The 19,779-nt window shown below is 51.3% G+C and overlaps 1 protein-coding gene across 7 annotated transcripts in view; it reads right to left on the bottom strand.

The window, feature by feature from the left end:
* Positions 1 to 10,037, bottom strand: part of jmjd8 (jumonji domain containing 8) — a 45,842-nt gene extending 35,805 nt beyond the window's left edge. For 2 of the 7 annotated variants that reach the window (XM_086000689.1, XM_086000688.1), the window contains exon 1: positions 9,760 to 10,037. In XM_086000689.1, the coding sequence (XP_085856815.1) occupies positions 9,760 to 9,845 (86 nt within the window). In that variant the 5' untranslated portion in view covers positions 9,846 to 10,037. The remainder of the gene's footprint in view (positions 1 to 9,759) is intronic. The other 5 variants (XM_086000685.1, XM_086000687.1, XM_086000684.1 and 2 more) reach the window with 4 other exon arrangements.
* Between the last annotated feature and the right edge of the window lie 9,742 nt (positions 10,038 to 19,779).

Genomic DNA, 19,779 nt, shown 5'->3' with positions numbered 1-19,779 from the left:
CCAGAAAAAGAAAAAATAGTAAGGATGTCGAATGATTAGTAAAGCAAAAATGCAAGATAAATGGGGGTAACACAGAACAAAGGAGAATCGGCTAATGAATATGGGGAAAGGAAATTCCAGAGCATCCAAGCACATTCAGGAATAGTGGCAGGTCTTACCCGAGACAATATAGCCTATCTAAAAATGTTTAAGGAAGGGGTCGCCCGCGTTGGACAGGACCCTAGAAAATGTTAATGACCAGTGATACGTGTGCATGTGTGGATATGAATGGTAAAGGACTGTGGAAACACTGGTCCCAGCTTAAAAAATATAGTGCATAAGAAACTGCTTTATAGATAGCCACTAACTCCTGGTGACGACCAAGACCACATTCTGTTCCCACAGGTAAACCACCACGATGGAGTTACTACTGATATTTGCTGTAGCTTTAACATTAACCGGCAACACAGAGGGAGGCACGCGCTGGTGTAACAACGGGACGCTCATACACCAAACACCAATGTGCATTCCCTGCACAGAGGGGAAACCGGTCTGCCTCGAGGGCTGGAACGAGACCGAATGCCAGTGGTTGGCCTGCTGGAAGAGGGGCGATACCACAATGGTGCTGGCTCTACCCGGAAACCCTGAAAACGAGCAGACACCCTGCAGGGGTGGAGCAGGAGAAAATCCCAGGTGGAAGGCCTGCAAGCCAAACACAACAACTACCCCAGCGCCTACAGCATCATCTACAACAAAACCAACGACGTTACAAACCACAGCCACCACCACGCCAAAACCCTTGGAATGTCCAGAGGCACCCCCAGCACCAAAAGGAGGACTGGCATTAGTGGACAATGGCAGATTATGATAATGTGCGCCATGAGCTTGTACCGTTGGTATTGAATTTGTCAACAATATATCCCCCAGCGTGGTGCAGCCCACAAGCCCAGAAAACCTGATACAAAATGTTATAGACCAAGCTACCCAGGCGTTGGGAACTCGGAGAAGGAGGGTTAGAAGGAAAAGAAGTGTGCTAGGAGATGCGGGAGCAGTATTTAACACAGGGACATCACTAGTTAATGCCTTAGACATCAAGGCAGTAGATAGGGAACTCGAAAGTCTGAGTGAAAAACTGAAACAGGTATTGAAGCAGACAAACACTGAGGCTCAACAAGAGAGTCAGCTAGGGACCCACATGGTGGAAACCCTATTGGGAATTACCCATATCCTAGAAGCCCACGCAAAAACCACTAACCGTCTAATAAATTCCACTGAGTATAATGAAGGGCAAACTAAGGCGGAAATGTTGTGTCACACTTATGGGTCATGGCTAACAGGCCAAGTCCGCGCTAACATGAACCAGCTGGATAAGCAACAAGAAATTGAAAGACTTGGCCAGTAGCTCAGGCAACATGACGGCATGTCAATTACGAAGCCTGATCCGAGTATATCCTATGAAAACGCAGTAATGTGCCCGCAGCCAGTAGGGACTGGAGAACAGGCACGATGTGGATTCAATAAGACTACAAATTGTACTGTAGAAATATCACAGGCCCGAAACGAGCCAACTCATGTTGCATACTGGGGCAGAGGGGAATACTGTGTGACCACAAAAGATAAACAGTACAGTTATGGGCCTCTCGGGTGCCCAATCTACAATGCAAGCTTCTGCTTCTACCCCCAAACTCCCGAGACAATTGGGCACCAGCATTTCATGCCAATATATAAGAGACCACAAGTATCCCTCAATGCCACGGAAAACATTAAAGGGGAATTGCGAAATTACATAATACCTGAAGGACCTAAAATCCCAGAACTTCCAGAGCACTTATCTGAGATTAACCACAAACCAGACAATATGGTTAAGCAGTACCACAAGTTACAGTGGGGAATCAAGAAAACTGAGAGGGAGATCAAAAACTTGGACAACGCTCCATGGTATGAAACAATCTGGAATTGGGAGTCCTGTTCCTGGGACTAGGGACAGGGTCACTGGCAAGGCTTGGAAGCTAAGCAGAGCCAGGCCTGGTTAGTACCTGGAGGGGTGACCATCAGGGAAGACCAGGTGCAGAAGGAGCCCTGAGGAGGGGTGGTTGGTGAGAAGGTCACGGAAGGAGCCCCGGGAGGGGCGGCTGGTGAGCAGGCCCGGGCGTTGGGCTGAAGATTGTCGGACAGGAGGAATGGTGGAAATGGAATGGCGGCGCGCACAGACGCAGCGGCTTTGCTTCTCCCAGGACGGTGCTATTTACGTTTAATGTTAATGTTATTTGTACTGGACTCATGGGAGCTTGCAAGATCACATTTCGTTGTACAATGACAATAAAGTTGAATTATTATTATTATTAAATATCCAAGGGTGTGCCTGCACAAGAATATCACACATACTGGTATGCCTACAGGTGATAGTCATGATATACCTGTTATTAAACTGCTGTCGCAAATGTAGAAAGCAAAAGGTAGAGAGATTAGTAAGAGCCATGAAAAAGGCGGAAATTGGGGAACTTGAGAATCCATGTCAGTTGTAAGTACCCGTATGGCGACCTAGGGCCAAAAGGGGGATTGAAAGGGGGAAAGATGATGTATGGGGGTTGGTGTGGAGTGCTGGTGCATGTTGGGAATTTGGCTCTATACAAAATGGTCAGGAAAGGCAGTGCATAGCATTACCTCACATAATCACGTAACTGGGCTGGCTACAAGGTACAATCAAAAACATAGAAATGCAAATGTTGCAAGACAAAGGGGATTCTCAAGATGTGTAACCGCCCTAGAAACCAGACGGCCGAACAATGGCCCAGAAATTCGGGTCTCCCCAGGTGAGTACGCACGGGGTACTCACCCGTAGGCCTAATGGAAGTGCCGGTTTCCTGCATGCACTGCACATGCGCGGGAAACCGACACTTCCGTTCCCCTGAACGAAGAGGTTCAGAGTTCGAACGCGTGTGCAGGAGAGGCTGCGCGTGCGCATCGAACTTACTTTTTTTTTTTTATATACAGGTTTTCCCGGGAGGGTAAGTCTCCAGAAGTTACACATTTAAAAATAAGGCGTAAGGCCTGCTTTTTACAAGGTAAGTGGTGAATTAATTAAAATTAAAACATTTTTTCCACAGGTTTATTATTTTTAAATACTTTAAAGAAAGGTAAGTTTATTTTTAGCCCTTAGAAAATAAAATTATTTTTCTCAAAAATTTAAATTGTTTAAAATAGTTATTTCATGTAATTTATAGTTTATTTAAAAAATGTGATTTAAAAAAAAATTTATTTGAAGATTTAGTGATGTTTTGGGGCCCGTAGTATTTCTAAGTTTTGACAGCTCTTCCTGTCAAACTTATGAATGGGCATCCCATGGCCCACGTGATCCCAGGGGACGCATCGAACTAACTGCGCCCCTGGGATACGCAAGCACTGCGCGCCGGCAGTTGGAGCAGACCCAGGATCGGAATTCCACGGGGCCCACAGCTCAACTCCCGGCGCGCAAGGTAAGTGCAGGTCGGGGGCTTGCACCCGCGGGAAGCCCCCGACCCGAATTTCTGGGCCAATATCCCAAGGACATTAAGTAGATCAGGAAGCAGACACGAAGTCAACGATTCTTAGGACTAGGACAAAGGGCCAGTAAACAAATGCTGATAAGAGATAAAACTGATGTTATAACGCAGAACATTCTAGAAGGTAGGCGGGAACAATGTATAGCACATCAAACTGTATGTATAAATATCTAACTGCTGTAACAATTTGGAGAAGCTTGACGAAGGCGCAAGCAGGTCTCCCCACCGGTGCAAATAAAGGCTGTTTGGACTCTCAATCTCAGATTTGTGTTGAATGATTTGAAGTTACTCCACAAGGGAGGGATGGAGTCAGTGGCTAGGGAACAGATTATATGGCAGGGACTGAAGGCAATAGTTTCGGTCTTCCCAATATTTAGTTGTGAGGACATTTCTGCTCATCCAGTACTAGATGTCGGACAAGCTGTGATACAATTTAGACAGTGGAGGGGTCGAGAGAGGTGGTGGTGAGGTAGAGTTGGGTGCCGTCAACGTACACGTGGAAAGTGATGCTGTGTTTTCGGATGATGCGCTGAGGGGCAACCTGTAGATGAGAAACAGGAGGGTGCGAAGGATAGATCCTGGGGGGGGGGGGGGACGACAACTTTATCATTGATGTTCCCAGGCCAGCCACGTCATGGGCTATAACTCATTTCCCATGGCTCCTTAATGTTGTGTCCGAGAGTAATAAGACACAAGACGGCAGGGGAACGGTACAACAGGTGTTTACTCAACGTGGCTCACTCGGGAACTGAACTATACAGATTACTACTCAGTGCTATATACGGGTGTGGTTACTGCAGTATACATGAGCTGTAAAAAGTAGTTCCCCCCTTAAAAAGGTATATACATTACAATTCCTCCCCTTTTAGATTAACAGTACCATAACACTCATTTAACAATTAAATATCAAACTAATTACAATTAACACTTAACATGCAACGTTAGCTGAAAATAGTCCATTTATATATTCAGTCTTTGGGGAGGCTTCCTGATCCTTTCTGGATAGCCCCTTTCCCAAGTGTCTCGCTCTCGGTGCGGAGGCGATTCTGGCACCCTGTCGTCGGTTGGGTCATCAGCTTCCGATGCTACTGTTTCTGGGGTAGATGCGACCTGTACGTCGGGTTCCTCACCAGGTACGTATGGGCGAGGCATGGGGTTGACTTGTTCCTGTGACTCTAGGATCTGGTCAGCATGGCGTCTCACAATGTTCTCCCCAACGTCCACTGTGTACATTAGTAGGCCCTGCCGTGTGCATATCGTTCCTGGCTGCCATTTTTCTGTTCGGTAGTCGCAGGCCAAGACTGGTTGCCCTACATTGAAGCTACTTGTTGGCTTCTCATGGATGTGCTGGAATTGCTTACTCGCAACATCTCTTCGTACGTTTGGTCTGAGCAAATCCAGGCGAGATCTTAACCTTCGGTTAAAGAACATCATGGCTGGGGCCTGGTTGGTGACTGCATGTGTCGCATTCCGGTAGGCGAACAGGAAATTGTCCACCTTGTGCTGCAGCGGAATGTTGTCATTGTACATAGCCTTTATTGCCTTCTTAAAGGTTTGTACGAACCTCTCATCCAATCCATTTGTGGCTGGATGATACGGGGCGGATGTGTAATGCCTTACCCCATTCTTTTTCATAAACCTCCGGAACTCTTCGGACACAAACTGTGGTCCTGGCAAAAATGGTCCGTAGGACTGCAATAGTTTTCTCCGTGGTGGTGGAGGACATTTTGATGACCTCCGGCCATTTCGAGTGCGCATCCACGGCTATTAAAAACATTGAGTCCATGAATGGACCAGCAAAATCAATATGCACCTGTTGCCATGGAGATGAGGGCCACTCCCATGGGTGTAGAGGGGCATGTGGTGGTGCATTTTGGACTTTCTGGCATCCTGAGCAGCTCTTGGTCAGGTCCTCGATTTGTTTATCGATTCCCGGCCACCACACATAAGCACTGGCAAGGCTTTTCATTTTTACCCCTCCCAGATGACCCTCATGAAGCTCATTGAGCACTCTATCCCTTAACTTGGGTGGAATTACCACTCGGGATCCACACATCAAGGTCCCCTGGCACACTGACAGCTGTTCTCTTCTTGTCGAGAATGCTGGCAACAGTGAGTCGCCACGTGCTGGCCATCCCTTCACTGTCAAATCATATACCCGAGACAGTGTCGGGTCATTTCGGGTCTCCTGTTCTATATGAGCGTTAGTTACCGATAGGTATTCAACTATAGTCGAATGAAATATTTCGATAGGATCCACTGGTGGTGCTTCCTCCACAGTAGGCAGTGGCAGGCGTGATAGCCCAGCAGCATTTCCATGCTGTTTCGTGCCCTTATATTCAATCTCATAGTGGTGCGCCCCTAGAAAGAGTGACCATCTTTGTAGTCGTTGCGCAGTCATCACCGGAACGCCCTTCTTCGGATTAAAAATGGAGACAAGAGGCTGGTGGTCAGTCAGCAAGGTGAATTTCTGCCCGTGCAGATAGTGATTGAACTTTTTCACTCCCCACACTAGGCTGAGGGCCTCCCTGTCAATCTGGGCGTAGTTACGCTCGGCTGAGGTTAGTGATCATGACGTAAAGGCTATTGGCCTCTCTGAGCCGTCTGAGAATTTGTGCGACAGCACCGCTCCAATGCCGTAGGGCGACGCATCACACGCCAACCGAATTGGTAGTGCTGGGTTGAAATGGGCCAATACCTCTTTCGATGTGATTAGTGTTTTGCTCTTCTGGAAAGCTCGTTTACATTCGTCACTCCACTTCCATGGCACCCTAGTTTGCAGTAGGGTGTTCAGTGGGTGTAGTATTGTCGACAAATTTGGCAAGAACTTATGGTAGTAGTTTACCAGCCCGAGGAACGACCTCAGTTGTGACACGTTTTCTGGTGCTGGACTACTGCCTCAATCTTTTCTGGGGACTTATGTAACCCCTCTTTATCGATAACGTGGCCACAATACGAGGTCTGTTTTTTTTTAAACTCGCATTTGGGGCGGTTAGCTCGGAGCCCATATTCCTTCAATCTAGTGAGCACCTGCTCCAGGTTGGCGAGGTGATCTGTCATTTTCGCCCGTGACCAGGATGTCGTCCAAATAACACTGGGTCCCTGGGATCCCTTGCAGGACTTGAGGAAATCTACATGATATAAGGGGTTAATTTCAAGTGCTTGCTGGGTAAAAGTTTTCAGACTTGACACTGGGCAAGTGTCGATGTGTAACTAGAGCTATTGCACGTACTCGGACTACAGCCAAGAACAGATGTCTGCCCACCTAATGAGAATGTAGAAGTGAAATAATGAGTTCCTTTGATGTACCAATGACCTGATAACTTGTGACCGTAAGCAAAGCTAGCCTCCCAATATATGATTAAAGAGGACCTCCGGTTACACGATTCATGCCCTGTTATAGATTAACGGTTGACTTATGTGTCCAGGATCCTTCTGTCAATATGTTATTTCTACCTGATGATTAATCTAACATGTATCCTGATAGAGGAACAAAGGAATGTCAATCAAACTTGTTTGTTACACTGTATAAATATGGAACGCTTACGCTGTATCATTGGAATAGTAGCCTCACCCCTTGAGTAGAGGTGCTGATTCCCCTTGCAAGAAGTGAAATAAAAGGCCTGTCCGTCTGATGAATCCAAGTGTGTATTGAGTCATTACCCAGAGCTAAGAAGTAAGGCACTTCTACACTTGTTCCATTGCCCTTTGCCAAATAGCCGGAGCTGATGCTACCCCGAATACCAGCCGGTTGTATTGGTAGAGACCTTTATGGGTGTTGATTGTGAGGTATTTTTTTGATGCTTCTTCTACCTCCATTTGCAGATACGCCTGGGCCAGATCAATCTTAGTGAAGCGTTTCCCTCCAGATAGCGAGGCGAAAATATCTTCAATCCGCGGAAGTGGATATTGCACGGTGTGAAGGACTGGGTTCACTGTTACCTTAAAGTCCCCCACAGATGCGAACCTTCCTTGGTTCCCCAGGCGTGCTGCTCAACGACTTTTTCATCACAGGGACGATGGGTGTAGCCCACTCACTCCAGTCTACCTTGGACAGTACTCCTGAACGTTCCAAACTCTCCAGCTCTGCTTCGACGGCTGGGCGGCTCGCATAAGGTCTGGCCTTAAAAAATTTGGGGCTTGCGTTTTCTTCGATTTTAATTGTTGCCGTCATGCCTTTTAGTGTTCCGAGTCCTTGCTGGAACACTTCTTGCGCGTCGGTTAGGATCTTTGACAGTCGCCCAGGTGTGACGTCGTCATCCTTTTTGGCAGCCACAGTTAGTGCTTGTATGGAATGCCAATCCAGCTGTATTTTCCGGATCCATTCACGTCCCAGTAATGGTGGTCCTCCATCTTGCAATACATACAGGTCTAGTTTTGGTGTTTCCTTACCGTTATATATAATGGTCACCCTTATTTTTCCTTTGGGGTAGACTTTTTGCCCAGTGTACGTCTTCAAAATAATGTGTGTGTCTCTCAAGGGTATGTATGTGTGAGAATAGCCGCTCGTAATCCCGTCGGTTTACGACTGTTAGGGCTGATCCTGTATCCAATTCCATTTTTACCTGGACTCCTGCTATCTTGAGAGTGACCCAAATGGTTCGGTGATCCTCCGTGTTGATCACATTATGTCGTTTCAGACAACTCAGCTCCTTGTTTTCGGAGTCGGTATCACTCTTTTGTTCGTCTGAACTATTCTCCGTCACCTTATGTACCTTCTTGTACTTTTCTTTTGGAGATTTCTTATTACTGGTTTTCTTTCCCGACCTGCAGACTCGTGCTATGTGTCCTACTTTTCCACACTGTCTGCACACTTTGTCTTTGAACCAGCAATCATTGTGGTCGTGTGTTGTTCTGCCGCAGCGATAGCCTTCTCTGTTCTGTATGACATTTCGTTTGTGCCATATTCTTGCGGTCTCTGTTGGGGCGCTGCAGCGCCCCGTGCTGCTGCTTCATATGATACCGCAATGCTGAAAGCCTTGTCCAGCGTAAGGTCCTTTTCAGATAAAAGCCGTTTCTGGGTTCCTTCACTTTGAAGCCCACACACAAACTTGTCCCTTAAGGTATCTGCCAGTCCTGTTCCAAACTGGCAGTGTTTCGATAGTTTGCGCAGTTCTGTCAAATATTCAGCATTGCTTTCATCCTTATGCTGGTTCCATTTGTGAAACTTGAATCTTTCTGCTATCAGCAGCGGTGTGGGGTTTAAATGCTCCTGTAGTATCGTCACTATGTCTCCAAAACTCTTTTCCACTGGCTTCGCTGGGGTTACTAGATTTCGTAATAAGCCATACGTCTTTGCACCCATTAAATTTAACAATACCGGCGCTTTCTTGTCATGACACCTCATTTGCCTTGCAGTATACCTCTATGCGTTAGACATATGTAGTCCAATCTTCGACTTCATTGTCAAATGCGGTGATACTGCCACTCTTCGGCATTTTGGGTGTGGTTTAAAATGGCGTTTCCCGCGCTTTCCTTCCTCCCCCGCTGCTGCCAACGCCGCTCTCGGCGGTCCTCGTGGCAATGGCGGCGCCCTGTAGGTTTCGCGTGCTTCTCCTGCGCTGCTGCCAACGCCGCTCTCAGCGGTCCTCGTGGCAATGGCGGCGCCTCGCGGGTTTCTGCGCGTCTCTCTCCCTCTCCTCGACGCTGCTCAGCCCCTGAACACCGGCTGCGCCCTGTGCGCTCTGCCCTCTCTCCCCCGTCGACGCTGCTCGGCCCTTTGCTGTGCCGCTCGGTCGGGCTCTAGCCCGCCGCTGTCCGGGAAGGGTCTCCGCACTACCTGTTGCCAGCCCATTTCGCTGGACCACCGCGACTGGAAAGCCAAGCCTGGCTCTCAACAGCCTCCCCCGCAATTCTCGAGTCTCTGCTGGATGACTGGGCGGTTGCCCGTGGTCGACGCCCGTGTCTCTGGCCTTGACCTCCAATCTACTGGTCTCCAGGAACGAATCCCTGGGAGGTGATGCAGAGTTGCAGGTAGGATCGAATTTGTCTCGTCGCCAATGTTGTGCCCGAGAGTAATAAGGCACAAGACGGCAGGGGAACAGTACAAGTGTTTACTCAACGCGGCTCACTCTGGAACTGAACTGTACAGATTACTACTCAGTGCTATATACAGGTGTGGTTACTGCAGTATACATGAGCTGTAACAAGTAGTTCCCCCCCTTAAAGGTATATACATTACACTTCGGTGATCCAGTAACCCCCCCCCCCCACCGGACGCGCAGTTTCGGTCTCTCACCAGCCTCCGTCCACCTCCAGCTCTCCCGGTGAAGCCGCGGCCAGCAGTGCCAGTGCGAGCAGAGTCCTAGGCGCGCACCACTCCATCTGCCGCTCTCTGTATGGGACGGGTAGTATCGCTCTGACCCGGCGCCTCCACTTTCAGGAGAGACAGCGCCCGCCCGCCACTCAACCGGCAACCGCCGCACGTAGTACGTACGGCAACGTGCACGCAAAGCATCTTGGGAGCTGTAGTTCCCCCATCACCGTGAGTGTACACTTCCCGTCGCACACCGCGCGGGGGCGTGACGGCAACGAACGTCATGGGAGTTGGAGCCTGTCCCTTATACAAGCGCACGCTTCCAGGTGGGGTTTTTTTGGCCATAGTTTTGCTGAATTCCATGAAAATCAGCGTTTGCAGTTGCACATTTCACATCGTCATCCTTCGTACTAGAATCGAAGCATTTAGCTATGATTTATATACTGGATTCAATAAGACTACAAATTGTACAGCAGTTAGATATTTATAAGATAGATGAAGGTGAACATTTGGCCCCTCATAGTTCATCCATTCAAAAATACCCTCTAGTTCCCTAATCACTACATCCAACTATACTACTTAAATAATTCCAGGGTTTTCATCTCAGCCACCAGATCCAGAAGTCTGTTCTATGTGTCGATTAATCTTTGCACTGCTCCTGTCCCCTTCAAAACCACCACCTGAGACCAGAGAAGGTTAAGAAAGAAAAAGAAAAACTTGTATTTATATAGCGCCTTTCATGACCATCAGACGTCTCAAAGCATTTTACAGTCAATGAAGTACTTTTGAAGCGGAGTCATTGTTGTAATGTGGGAAACGCGGCAGCCAATTTGCACACAGCAAGCTCCCACAAACAGCAATGTGATAATGACCAGATAATCTGTTTGTGTTATGTTGGTTGAGGCCAGGACACCGTGGATAACTCCCCTGCTCTTCTTCGAAAAAAAAGACGGCACCTCCGACAGTGCAGCACTCCCTCAGCACTGCACTGGAGTGTCAGCCTAACTTTATGTGCTCAAGTCCCTAGAGTGGGACTGTGAACCCACAACCTTCTGACTCAGAGGCGAATGTGCTACCAACTGGGGAGACCTAATAGAGGTATTCAAAATTATGAGGGGTTTTGATAGAGCAAGTAGGGAGAAACTATTTCCTCTGGCAAATGGGTCGCTAACCAGAGGTCATAGATTTAAAATAATTGGCAAAAGAACTGGGTGGGGGGGGGTGGAGAATGAGGAGAAATTTCTTCACACAGAGGGTTGCTAAGATCTGGACCACACTACCTGCAAGAGTGGTGGAATCAGATTCCATAGAAATTTTTAAAAGGCAATTAGACATATACTTGAAGAAGACTAATTTGCAGAGTTTGGGGGGAAAAAGCTGGGGTATGGGACTGCTCTTTCAAAGGCATGATGGGCCGAATGGCCTCCTGTGCTGTAAGATTCCATGATTCTATCCTATTATTCATTATCCACTACCAAGAACACCCACACTTGACATACCCTGGCCTCCCTAATCTCCCTTTCTTCTCTCAGGCCCTTGGGCACGCTATTGCCTCTCAACTCTATGCCCATCTCTCTCAAAACTCCCTGTTTGAATCCCTTTATTCTGGCTTCCACCCATCTTATAACACCAAAGCAACCCTAGCCAAAGTCATGAATGACATCTTCTGTGACTGTAACCATGGTATTGAAGGATGTAGGACTTTTCAATACCAGTTTTAAGGAAACGAAAGGATTGACTAGAAATCTGGATTAATTACCCATAAAAGGAGCTGAGCTTGGTTAAAGTATTAATTTAACAAAGGAGCTGTTAAACTGACTAAGGCGGCATGCTGGAAAGGTTGGCCAAATTTGAAAAGTGTTATTCAGACTGTCTGGAAGACTACAAATAAAGAGGCCTTGAAAGACTGGTAAACCGTCGTAAACACCAGGTGCTGTTTGGTAGCATCCGTCTTGTGTCACCATGGGAGAGAGAGAATGGACAGTTACTGAAAAGTTTGTTTGTGTCAGCAAGAATGTTATAAAAGCTGCCATTCTAAAGTGAATGAAGGAGACAGTCCACAAAACAGACCAGAGGAACACTACGTAGGATGTCGCTGGGTTATTAACCTCTCGGTCTCCCGAAGCAGAAGATTTGTCCATTCGGAGTTTCGAGCTGCACTTCTGACTTAAAGGTTGTATGAATCTCTATCTGTAAAACTTGTTGTATTTTAATGTTAATAAAATCAATCATTAGAAAAGTTTAAAGCCTTGGTTGATTTTGCCTCTGATTACCCTAAAGAGTAAAGAATGTTAAAACAAAAACTCTACAGTATGTTATACCCTCCTTGTCCTCTCCACACAATTGACTTTCTTCTCCCCCCCCAAATCTGTGGTTCCGTTCCTACCTATCTAGATGAAGCAATAGCTTCTCTTCCTAATCCCACACTACCACCTCAAGAGTCCCCCAAGGACCTATCATTGCCCCCCTCTTCTACTTTATGCACTACCTCTCGGTGACATCATCTGCAGATACAAGGTCATCTTCCATGTCTATATCTCCACCAGTACTTTTGATTCCACAATCATGTTGGACTGCCTGTATGACATCAAGACTTGTTTGAGTCACAACTTCCTTCAGCTGAACATGAGGAACGCTGAAGCTATAATTTTTTTGTGCTCACCATAAACTCAATTCCTTGGCCACTGATAGAATTCCCCTCTCTGGCCACTTGTTTAGCATGAACCCTGGGTTGAATTTCATAGCCCACATCCTCGCCACCACCAAGTCCACCTTATTTTCACCTATGCAACATTGCCCACCTCCGCCCCTATCTCCGATCCCCTGGTGCTGAAATCCTTATCTATGCTTCGGTCACCTCCAGACTTGATTTCTCCAATGCTTCCATTGCTGGCCTTTCATTCTCTACCACCCATAAGCTCCAACCTGGCCAAAACACAGCTGTCCACATCCTGTCCAGTTAAATCCCACTTGCCCACCACCTCTGTCCTCACTAACCTACACTGTGTACTTACCCCTCAGTGCATCCAATTTAAAATCCTTATCATCATGCTCAAATCCTTCCATGGCCTCACTCCTTACTACTTCTGCAACCTTCTATAGCCATAGAGCCCCTCCATACCATTTGGTCCTCCGACTCTCGCCTTCTGTGCAACCCCCCTTCTTTTACTCCACCAACAGTGGCAGAGCTTTCAGTCACCCCAGCTCTGCTCTCTGGAACTCCTGCCCTAAATTTCTACACCGTTCTACTTCTCTGTTCTTTTAAAACACTCTCAAAATCCATCTTTTTGAAATAGCCTTCAGTCACCCCTCCTAACCTTTCTCCCATAGCTTGGCATCCATTCCTCTATTGTCTCTCTGTAAAATGTCCTGGGACATTTTGTACCTAGTATGTTGCTATATAAGTGCAAGTTGTTGCTGTGGTTGGATGCATATAGATCCTTTAATGCCACTGATGGACACTGCTCAATCTCCTTGGTACAACAGCCATTTAAACTGATGGATTACCTCATTCTCCATCGCATAGCCTCCTTCATATCCACTGCTGGATTCGTATTCTTATTCAGCGGATTCCCGGCACGCCCGGAACCTGTCGAACCTGCTGAAGGCCGTTCATTTCCGCGACCATGTCACCGTCTTCGCCTCGGCCAACGGCATCTGGGTGACGGCCGAGGCCGCCAAAAGCGTCCAGGGGAACGCGTTCATCCAGGTGCCGAGGCCCGGGCCCCGGAGCGGAAAGCCGACGAGGTCACCATCTTCGCCTCGGCCAACGGCATCAGGGTGATGGCCAAGGCCGCCAAAAACGTCCAGGGCAACGCGTTCATCCAGGTGCCAAGGCCCGGGCCCCGGGGCGGAAAGAGGGATTGGAGCAGGGGATAAGAGGGAGGGGGAAGAGGGGGAGGGGGGGAAGAGGGAGAGGGGGAGGGGGGAAGAGGGAGAGGGGGAGGGGGAGGGGGGGAAGAGGGAGAGGGGGGGAGAGGGGGAGGGGGGGAAGAGGGAGAGGGGGGAGGGGGGGAAGAGGGAGGGGGGTGTGGTAAACCACTGTTTGTATTCCTGTTTGTCCTGTTTGTATTCCACTGTGTACATGCCTGGACATGCCTCGGCTGACTCCTCCCACAGGTCCTAGTATAAAGGTGACTGCTCCCCAGCCCTTAGTATCATGGACCGGTCGACCACGCGAGGCAGACCTCCATTCTGTTGTTAATAAAAGCCTTTGGTTACTCTTCTAACTCTCAGTCTTTTATGAGTAATTGATAGCGCATCAATTTTATTAACAACATTTTTATAATGGAGAAGATCCTCACACCAGCATGCCTGGACTTAGATCATCGGGAGGCGGACTCATCCACCAAGTTTACTCACTGGCTTAAGTGTTTCGATAAATTCCTGACCGCCTCCGAAGCAATCAAATCGGACGAGGACAAACTGGATGTCCTGACCTCCAAAGTGAACCACCGAGTGTACTCGGTCATCCAAGACGCGACCTCGTACGCGGACGCTATCAAGCTCCTCAAGGACCAGTACACGCGCCCAGTGAACGAAGTGTACGCCAGGCACCTCCTGGGGAGTCGTAAACAACAACCTGGGGAATCGACCGTGGAATACCTTCAGGCACTGTCTGTGCTTGGCCGGGCCTGTGGTTGTAAGGATGTAAAGGCCGCCGTGTACACAGAGGAACTTATCTGGGACGCTTTTGTAGCGGGCCACAGATCCAATTACACCCGACAGCGACTGTTGGAGCAGAGTAACCTCGACCTCAACAAGGCCTCTGAACTCGCACTATCGTTGGATGCAGCCTACCAGGGCATGGATGCCTACTCCTCTGCACCGTGGACGCCGCGGGGAATGACAGCCTGGGACACGGTAGGACCGCCTCATAGCGCCGTGCCACCCCAGCCACACCCCAACAACGGCCCAACTACCGCAGCAGTGTCCCAAGGCCAGACAGCAGTGCCCCAAGGCCAGAAATGCTACTTCTGTGGCCAGGCAAAACACCCCAGAGCGCGCTGCCCGGCGAAAAACGCGATCTGCTCGGGCTGCGGGAAGAAGGGACACTACGCTAGCGTCTGCAGGGCCAAAGCCACCCCGAACCCCAGCAGCGCCGCATGTGGGCCATGCGGGCCGCCATCTTGGACCTCCCCGGCCATGTGCGAATCACCGGTACAGCAGCCATTTTGGACGCCTCCAGCCACATGGGGATCATGGACGCCGCCATCTTGGACGACAGCCGGGACGCAGCAGGCCCCCGACACCGCCTCATCTGATACCCGCAGCGACACACCGACCCCTACGCTGGCATCCGTTACACTGGACCAAGCGAGACCGCACCAACTGGCCAGTTCCACAATGGACATTAAGGTAAATGGTCACGATACAATCTGCCTTTTTGACTCTGGGAGCACGGAGAGCTTCATCCACCCCGACACGGTGCGGCGTTGCTCTCTCCCAGTCCTGCCTGCGCAACAGCGGATTTCTATGGCCTCCGAGTCCCAGTCGGCGGACATCGGCGGCTACTGCGTGGTGACACTCGTAGTAGACGGGACCGTGTACGATCATTTTAAACTTCTGGTCCTGCCTGACCTCTGCGCTGCCGTCCTGCTGGGGTTAGATTTTCAGTGCCACCTTAAAAGTGTTATGATGGCGTACGGTGGACCCCTACCCCCACTCACAGTCCGCAGCCAGCAGCTTCCAAACTGCCCGCCGCGCACCAGGTGCAACCTCTCCACACTCAGAGTCACCCCCCCCCAACTGTTTGCTAACCTCACCCCCGACTGTAAGCCCATCGCCACAAAGAGCAGGCGATACAGTGCCGGGGACAGGGTTTTCATTAAAACCGAAGTGGAGCGGCTCCTGAAAGAAGGGATTATTGAGGGCAGCACCAGCCCCTGGCGAGCCCAGGTTGTGGTCGTTAAGACCGGCGAGAAGCAGCGCCTGGTCATCGACTACAGCCAGACAATAAATCGCTACACCCTGCTGGACGCCTACCCACTCCCCCGTATAGCTGATATGGTCAACCAGATCGCGCAGTACCGCGTCTTCTCGACCATTGACCTGAAATCAGCGTACCACCAGCTCCCCATCCGCCCTGAGGACCGCCAGTACACTGCCTTTGAGGCAAACGGCCGCCTCTATCACTTCCTTAGGGTTCCCTTTGGCGTCACCAACGGGGTCTCCGTCTTCCAAAGGGAGATGGACCGGATGGTAGATCAAAATGCGTTGCAGGCCACTTTCCCATATCTGGACAATGTGACCATCTGCGGCCGTGACTTGCAGGACCATGACGCAAACCTCGAAAAATTCCTCCGCACCGCCCAACTCCTAAACCTGACATATAACAAGGAGAAGTGCATATTCCGCACAAACCGCCTCGCCATCCTTGGCTGTGTTGTGGAACACGGAGTCATCGGCCCCGACCCCGACCGGATGCGTCCCCTTATGGAACTTCCACTGCCCCACTGCCTCAAGGCCCTGAAGAGGTGCCTAGGGTTTTTCTCCTATTACGCCCAGTGGGTCCCCTACTATGCGGACAAGGCCCGTCCGCTGATCAAGTCCACCTCTTTTCCCTTGACGGCAGAGGCCCGCTTAGCCTTCCACCGTATCAAGGAGGACATTGCCAAAGCCACCATGCACGCAGTGGACGAATCCATCCCCTTCCAGGTGGAAAGCGACGCGTCTGACTTTGCCCTGGCCGCTACCCTCAATCAGGCGGGGAGACCCGTGGCCTTCTTTTCACGAACCCTCCAAGGCCCGGAGACCAGACACTCCGCTGTTGAGAAGGAGGCCCAGGCGATTGTGGAGGCTGTGCGTCATTGGAGGCACTACCTGGCCGGAAAACGATTTACCCTGCTCACTGACCAGCGTTCAGTTGCTTTTATGTTTAACAACAAGCAGAGGGGCAAAATCAAAAATGACAAGATCTTGAGGTGGAGAATCGAACTTTCCACCTACAACTACGAGATCTTGTACCGGCCCGGGAAGCTAAATGAACCCCCGGATGCGCTATCGCGTGGCACCTGCGCCAGCGCGCAGATCGATAGACTGCGGGCCCTCCACAATGACCTCTGCCACCCGGGGGTCACCAGGTTCTTCCACTTCATCAAGGCCCGCAACCTGCCTTACTCTATTGAGGAGGTCAGGACCATGACCAGGAACTGCCAAGTCTGCGCTGAGTGCAAACCGCACTTTTATAGACCAGACAGGGCCCACCTGATAAAAGCCACTCGCCCCTTCGAGCGCCTGAGCGTCGATTTTAAAGGGCCTCTCCCCTCCTCCGACCGCAATGTGTACTTCCTCAATATTATTGATGAGTACTCCCGTTTCCCGTTCGCCTTCCCCTGCCCGGACATGACCAGTGCCACGGTCATTAAATGTCTGAACAACCTCTTCACCCTGTTCGGCTTCCCCAGCTATATCCATAGCGACCGGGGCTCATCGTTTATGAGCGACGAACTCCGTCAGTACCTGCTAACTAGGGGTATTGCCACAAGCAGGACCACCAGTTACAACCCCCGGGGGAATGGACAGGTGGAAAGAGAAAATGCGACAGTTTGGAAGGCCGTCCTGCTAGCCTTAAAGTCTAGGGGCCTTCCAACCTCCCGCTGGCAGGATGTGCTCCCCGATGCGCTCCACTCTATTCGGTCACTGCTCTGCACTGCCACTAACGCCACCCCTCATGAGAAAATGTTTGTCTTCCCAAGGAAGTCCACATCGGGGACATCGCTACCGCCATGGCTGACGTCCCCAGGGCCGGTCCTACTGAGAAGACACGTGAGGACCCATAAAACGGACCCCCTGGTCGAGAGGGTCGACCTCCTCCACGCCAACCCCCAGTATGCTTACATCGCATACCCGGACGGGCGGGAGGACACAGTCTCCATAAGAGACCTTGCACCCTCGGGGGCCGCAGTAACCCACTACCCACTACCACCCCCCCCCACGATCCGATATCCAGCCCCAGCAGACGGCAGGCCTGGGCCCCGCGACCCGCTCGACATCTACGAGGACGACACGCCTGTGCCACAGCCTACGCTGGACTCGACGCCGGAAACTTCACTACCCCTGCCGTCGCCACGCAGATCACAGCGGCAGACAAGACCTCCGGAGAGACTCCAATACACTAACTTTTAATACACTTCACCCCGCCGGACTCAATTTTAAACAAGGGGTGAATGTGGTAAACCACTGTTTGTATTCCTGTTTGTCCTGTTTGTATTCCACTGTGTACATGCCTGGACATGCCTCGGCTGACTCCTCCCACAGGTCCTAGTATAAAGGTGACTGCTCCCCAGCCCTTAGTATCATGGACCGGTCGACCACGCGAGGCAGACCTCCATTCTGTTGTTAATAAAAGCCTTTGGTTACTCTTCTAACTCTCAGTCTTTTATGAGTAATTGATAGCGCATCAGGGGGGAAGAGGGGGGGGGGAGATGGGGAGGGGGGGAAGAGGGGGGGAAGAGGGGGAGGGGGGGAAGAGGGGGAGGGGGGAAGAGGGAGAGGGGAAGGGGAGGAGGGGGGGAGGGGGAAGAAGGAGGGGGGAAGGGGGAGGAGGGGGGGAAGAGGGAGGGGGGGAGGGGAGGAGGGGGGAAGAGGGGGAGGGGGAGGGGGGGAGAGGGGGGAGGGGAAGAGGGAGAGGGGGGGGAGGGGGGAAGAGGGAGGGGGGAAGAGGGAAAGAGGGAGAGAGGGGGGAAGAGGGGGAGGGGGGAAGAGGGAGAGAGGGGGAAGAGGGAGGAGGGAGAGGGGGGGAAGAGGGGGAGGGGGGAAGAGGGAGAGAGGGGGAAGAGGGAGGGGGAAGAGGGAGAGGGGGGAAGAGGGGGAAGAGGGAGGGGGAGGAGGGAGGGGGAGGAGGGAGGGGGGAAGAGGGAGAGGGAGGGGGAGGAGGAAGGGGGGAAGAGGGAGGGGGAAGAGGGAGGAAGAGGGAGCAGGGGTAGGGGGGAAGAGGGAGGAGGGGAAGGGGGAGGAGGGGCGGAAAGAGGGGGAAGAGAGGGAGGAAGGGGAAGGGGAGGGGGGAAGAGGGAGGAAGGAGGGGAGGGGGGAAGAGGGAGGAAGGGGAAGAGGGGGAGGGAAAGAGGGGGGAGGGGAGGAAGAGGGAGCAGGGGTGGGGGGAAGAGGGAGGAGGGGGGGAAAGAGGGGGGAGGAGGGGGGAAGAGAGGGAGGAGGGGGGAAGAGAGGGGGGAGGAGGGGGGAAGAGAGGGAGGAGGGGGGAAGAGGGGGAAAAGGGAGGGGGGAAGAGGGAGGAGGGGGAAGAGGGAGGGGGGAAGAGGGAGGGGGGAAGAGGGAGGAGGGGGTGGGGGGAAGAGGGAGGAGGGGGTGGGGGGGAAGAGGGAGGAGGGGATGGGGGGAAGAGGGAGGAGGAGGTGGGGGAGGGGGGAAGAGGGAGGAGGAGGTGGGGGGAAGAGGGAGGGGGGAAGAGGGGGAGGGGGGAAGAGGGGGAGGGGGGAAGGGAGGGGGGGAGGAGGGGGGAGAGGGGGAGGAGAGGAGAGAGGGAGGGTGAGGAGAGGAGAGGGGCACGGAGGGAGAGGGGAGGGAGGGAGAGAGTAAAGCAGGGGGAGGGTGAGGGAGGGAAAGAGTGAGAGGGAGGGAGAGCTCACCTTTTTTCCTTCCTTCGCAGGGGTCCATTGGGCCAGGCCTGAGGCGCTCCTTCCCCCCCTCTCCAGGCTAATCCCGAACTAAATCCAGCAGTCTCTCTCTCTCTCTTCCCCCCCCCCCCAGTCTCTCTCTTCTACCCCCCCCCCCCCCAGTCTCTCTCTTCTCCCCCCAGTCTCTCTCTCTCTCTTCCAACAACAACATGCCCTCAAAAAACCCTCGGCACCGCCGGGCACTCCAGCTAGTTTGAAATAAAAACATAACTATCTGTTGTCATCTCACAAGAGAAAAAATTCATGTCTTGGGGTATATCTTTCATCAGAACCCTTCATCTATTCTTAGTTGGCTGAGTCACACCAATTTCAACTGTTTTGCTGCGAGCAGTGAGTTGTAGCTCTATCGGACTGTGAAAAACAATTT

Source organism: Somniosus microcephalus, chromosome 11 (assembly GCF_052327205.1).
Source record: "Somniosus microcephalus isolate GS21.2 chromosome 11, FLI_Smic_1.0, whole genome shotgun sequence".
NCBI lineage: Eukaryota > Metazoa > Chordata > Chondrichthyes > Squaliformes > Somniosidae > Somniosus > Somniosus microcephalus.
The sequence above is the reverse complement of the archived record's forward strand: the minus strand, read 5'-3'. Positions and strand labels throughout refer to the sequence as shown.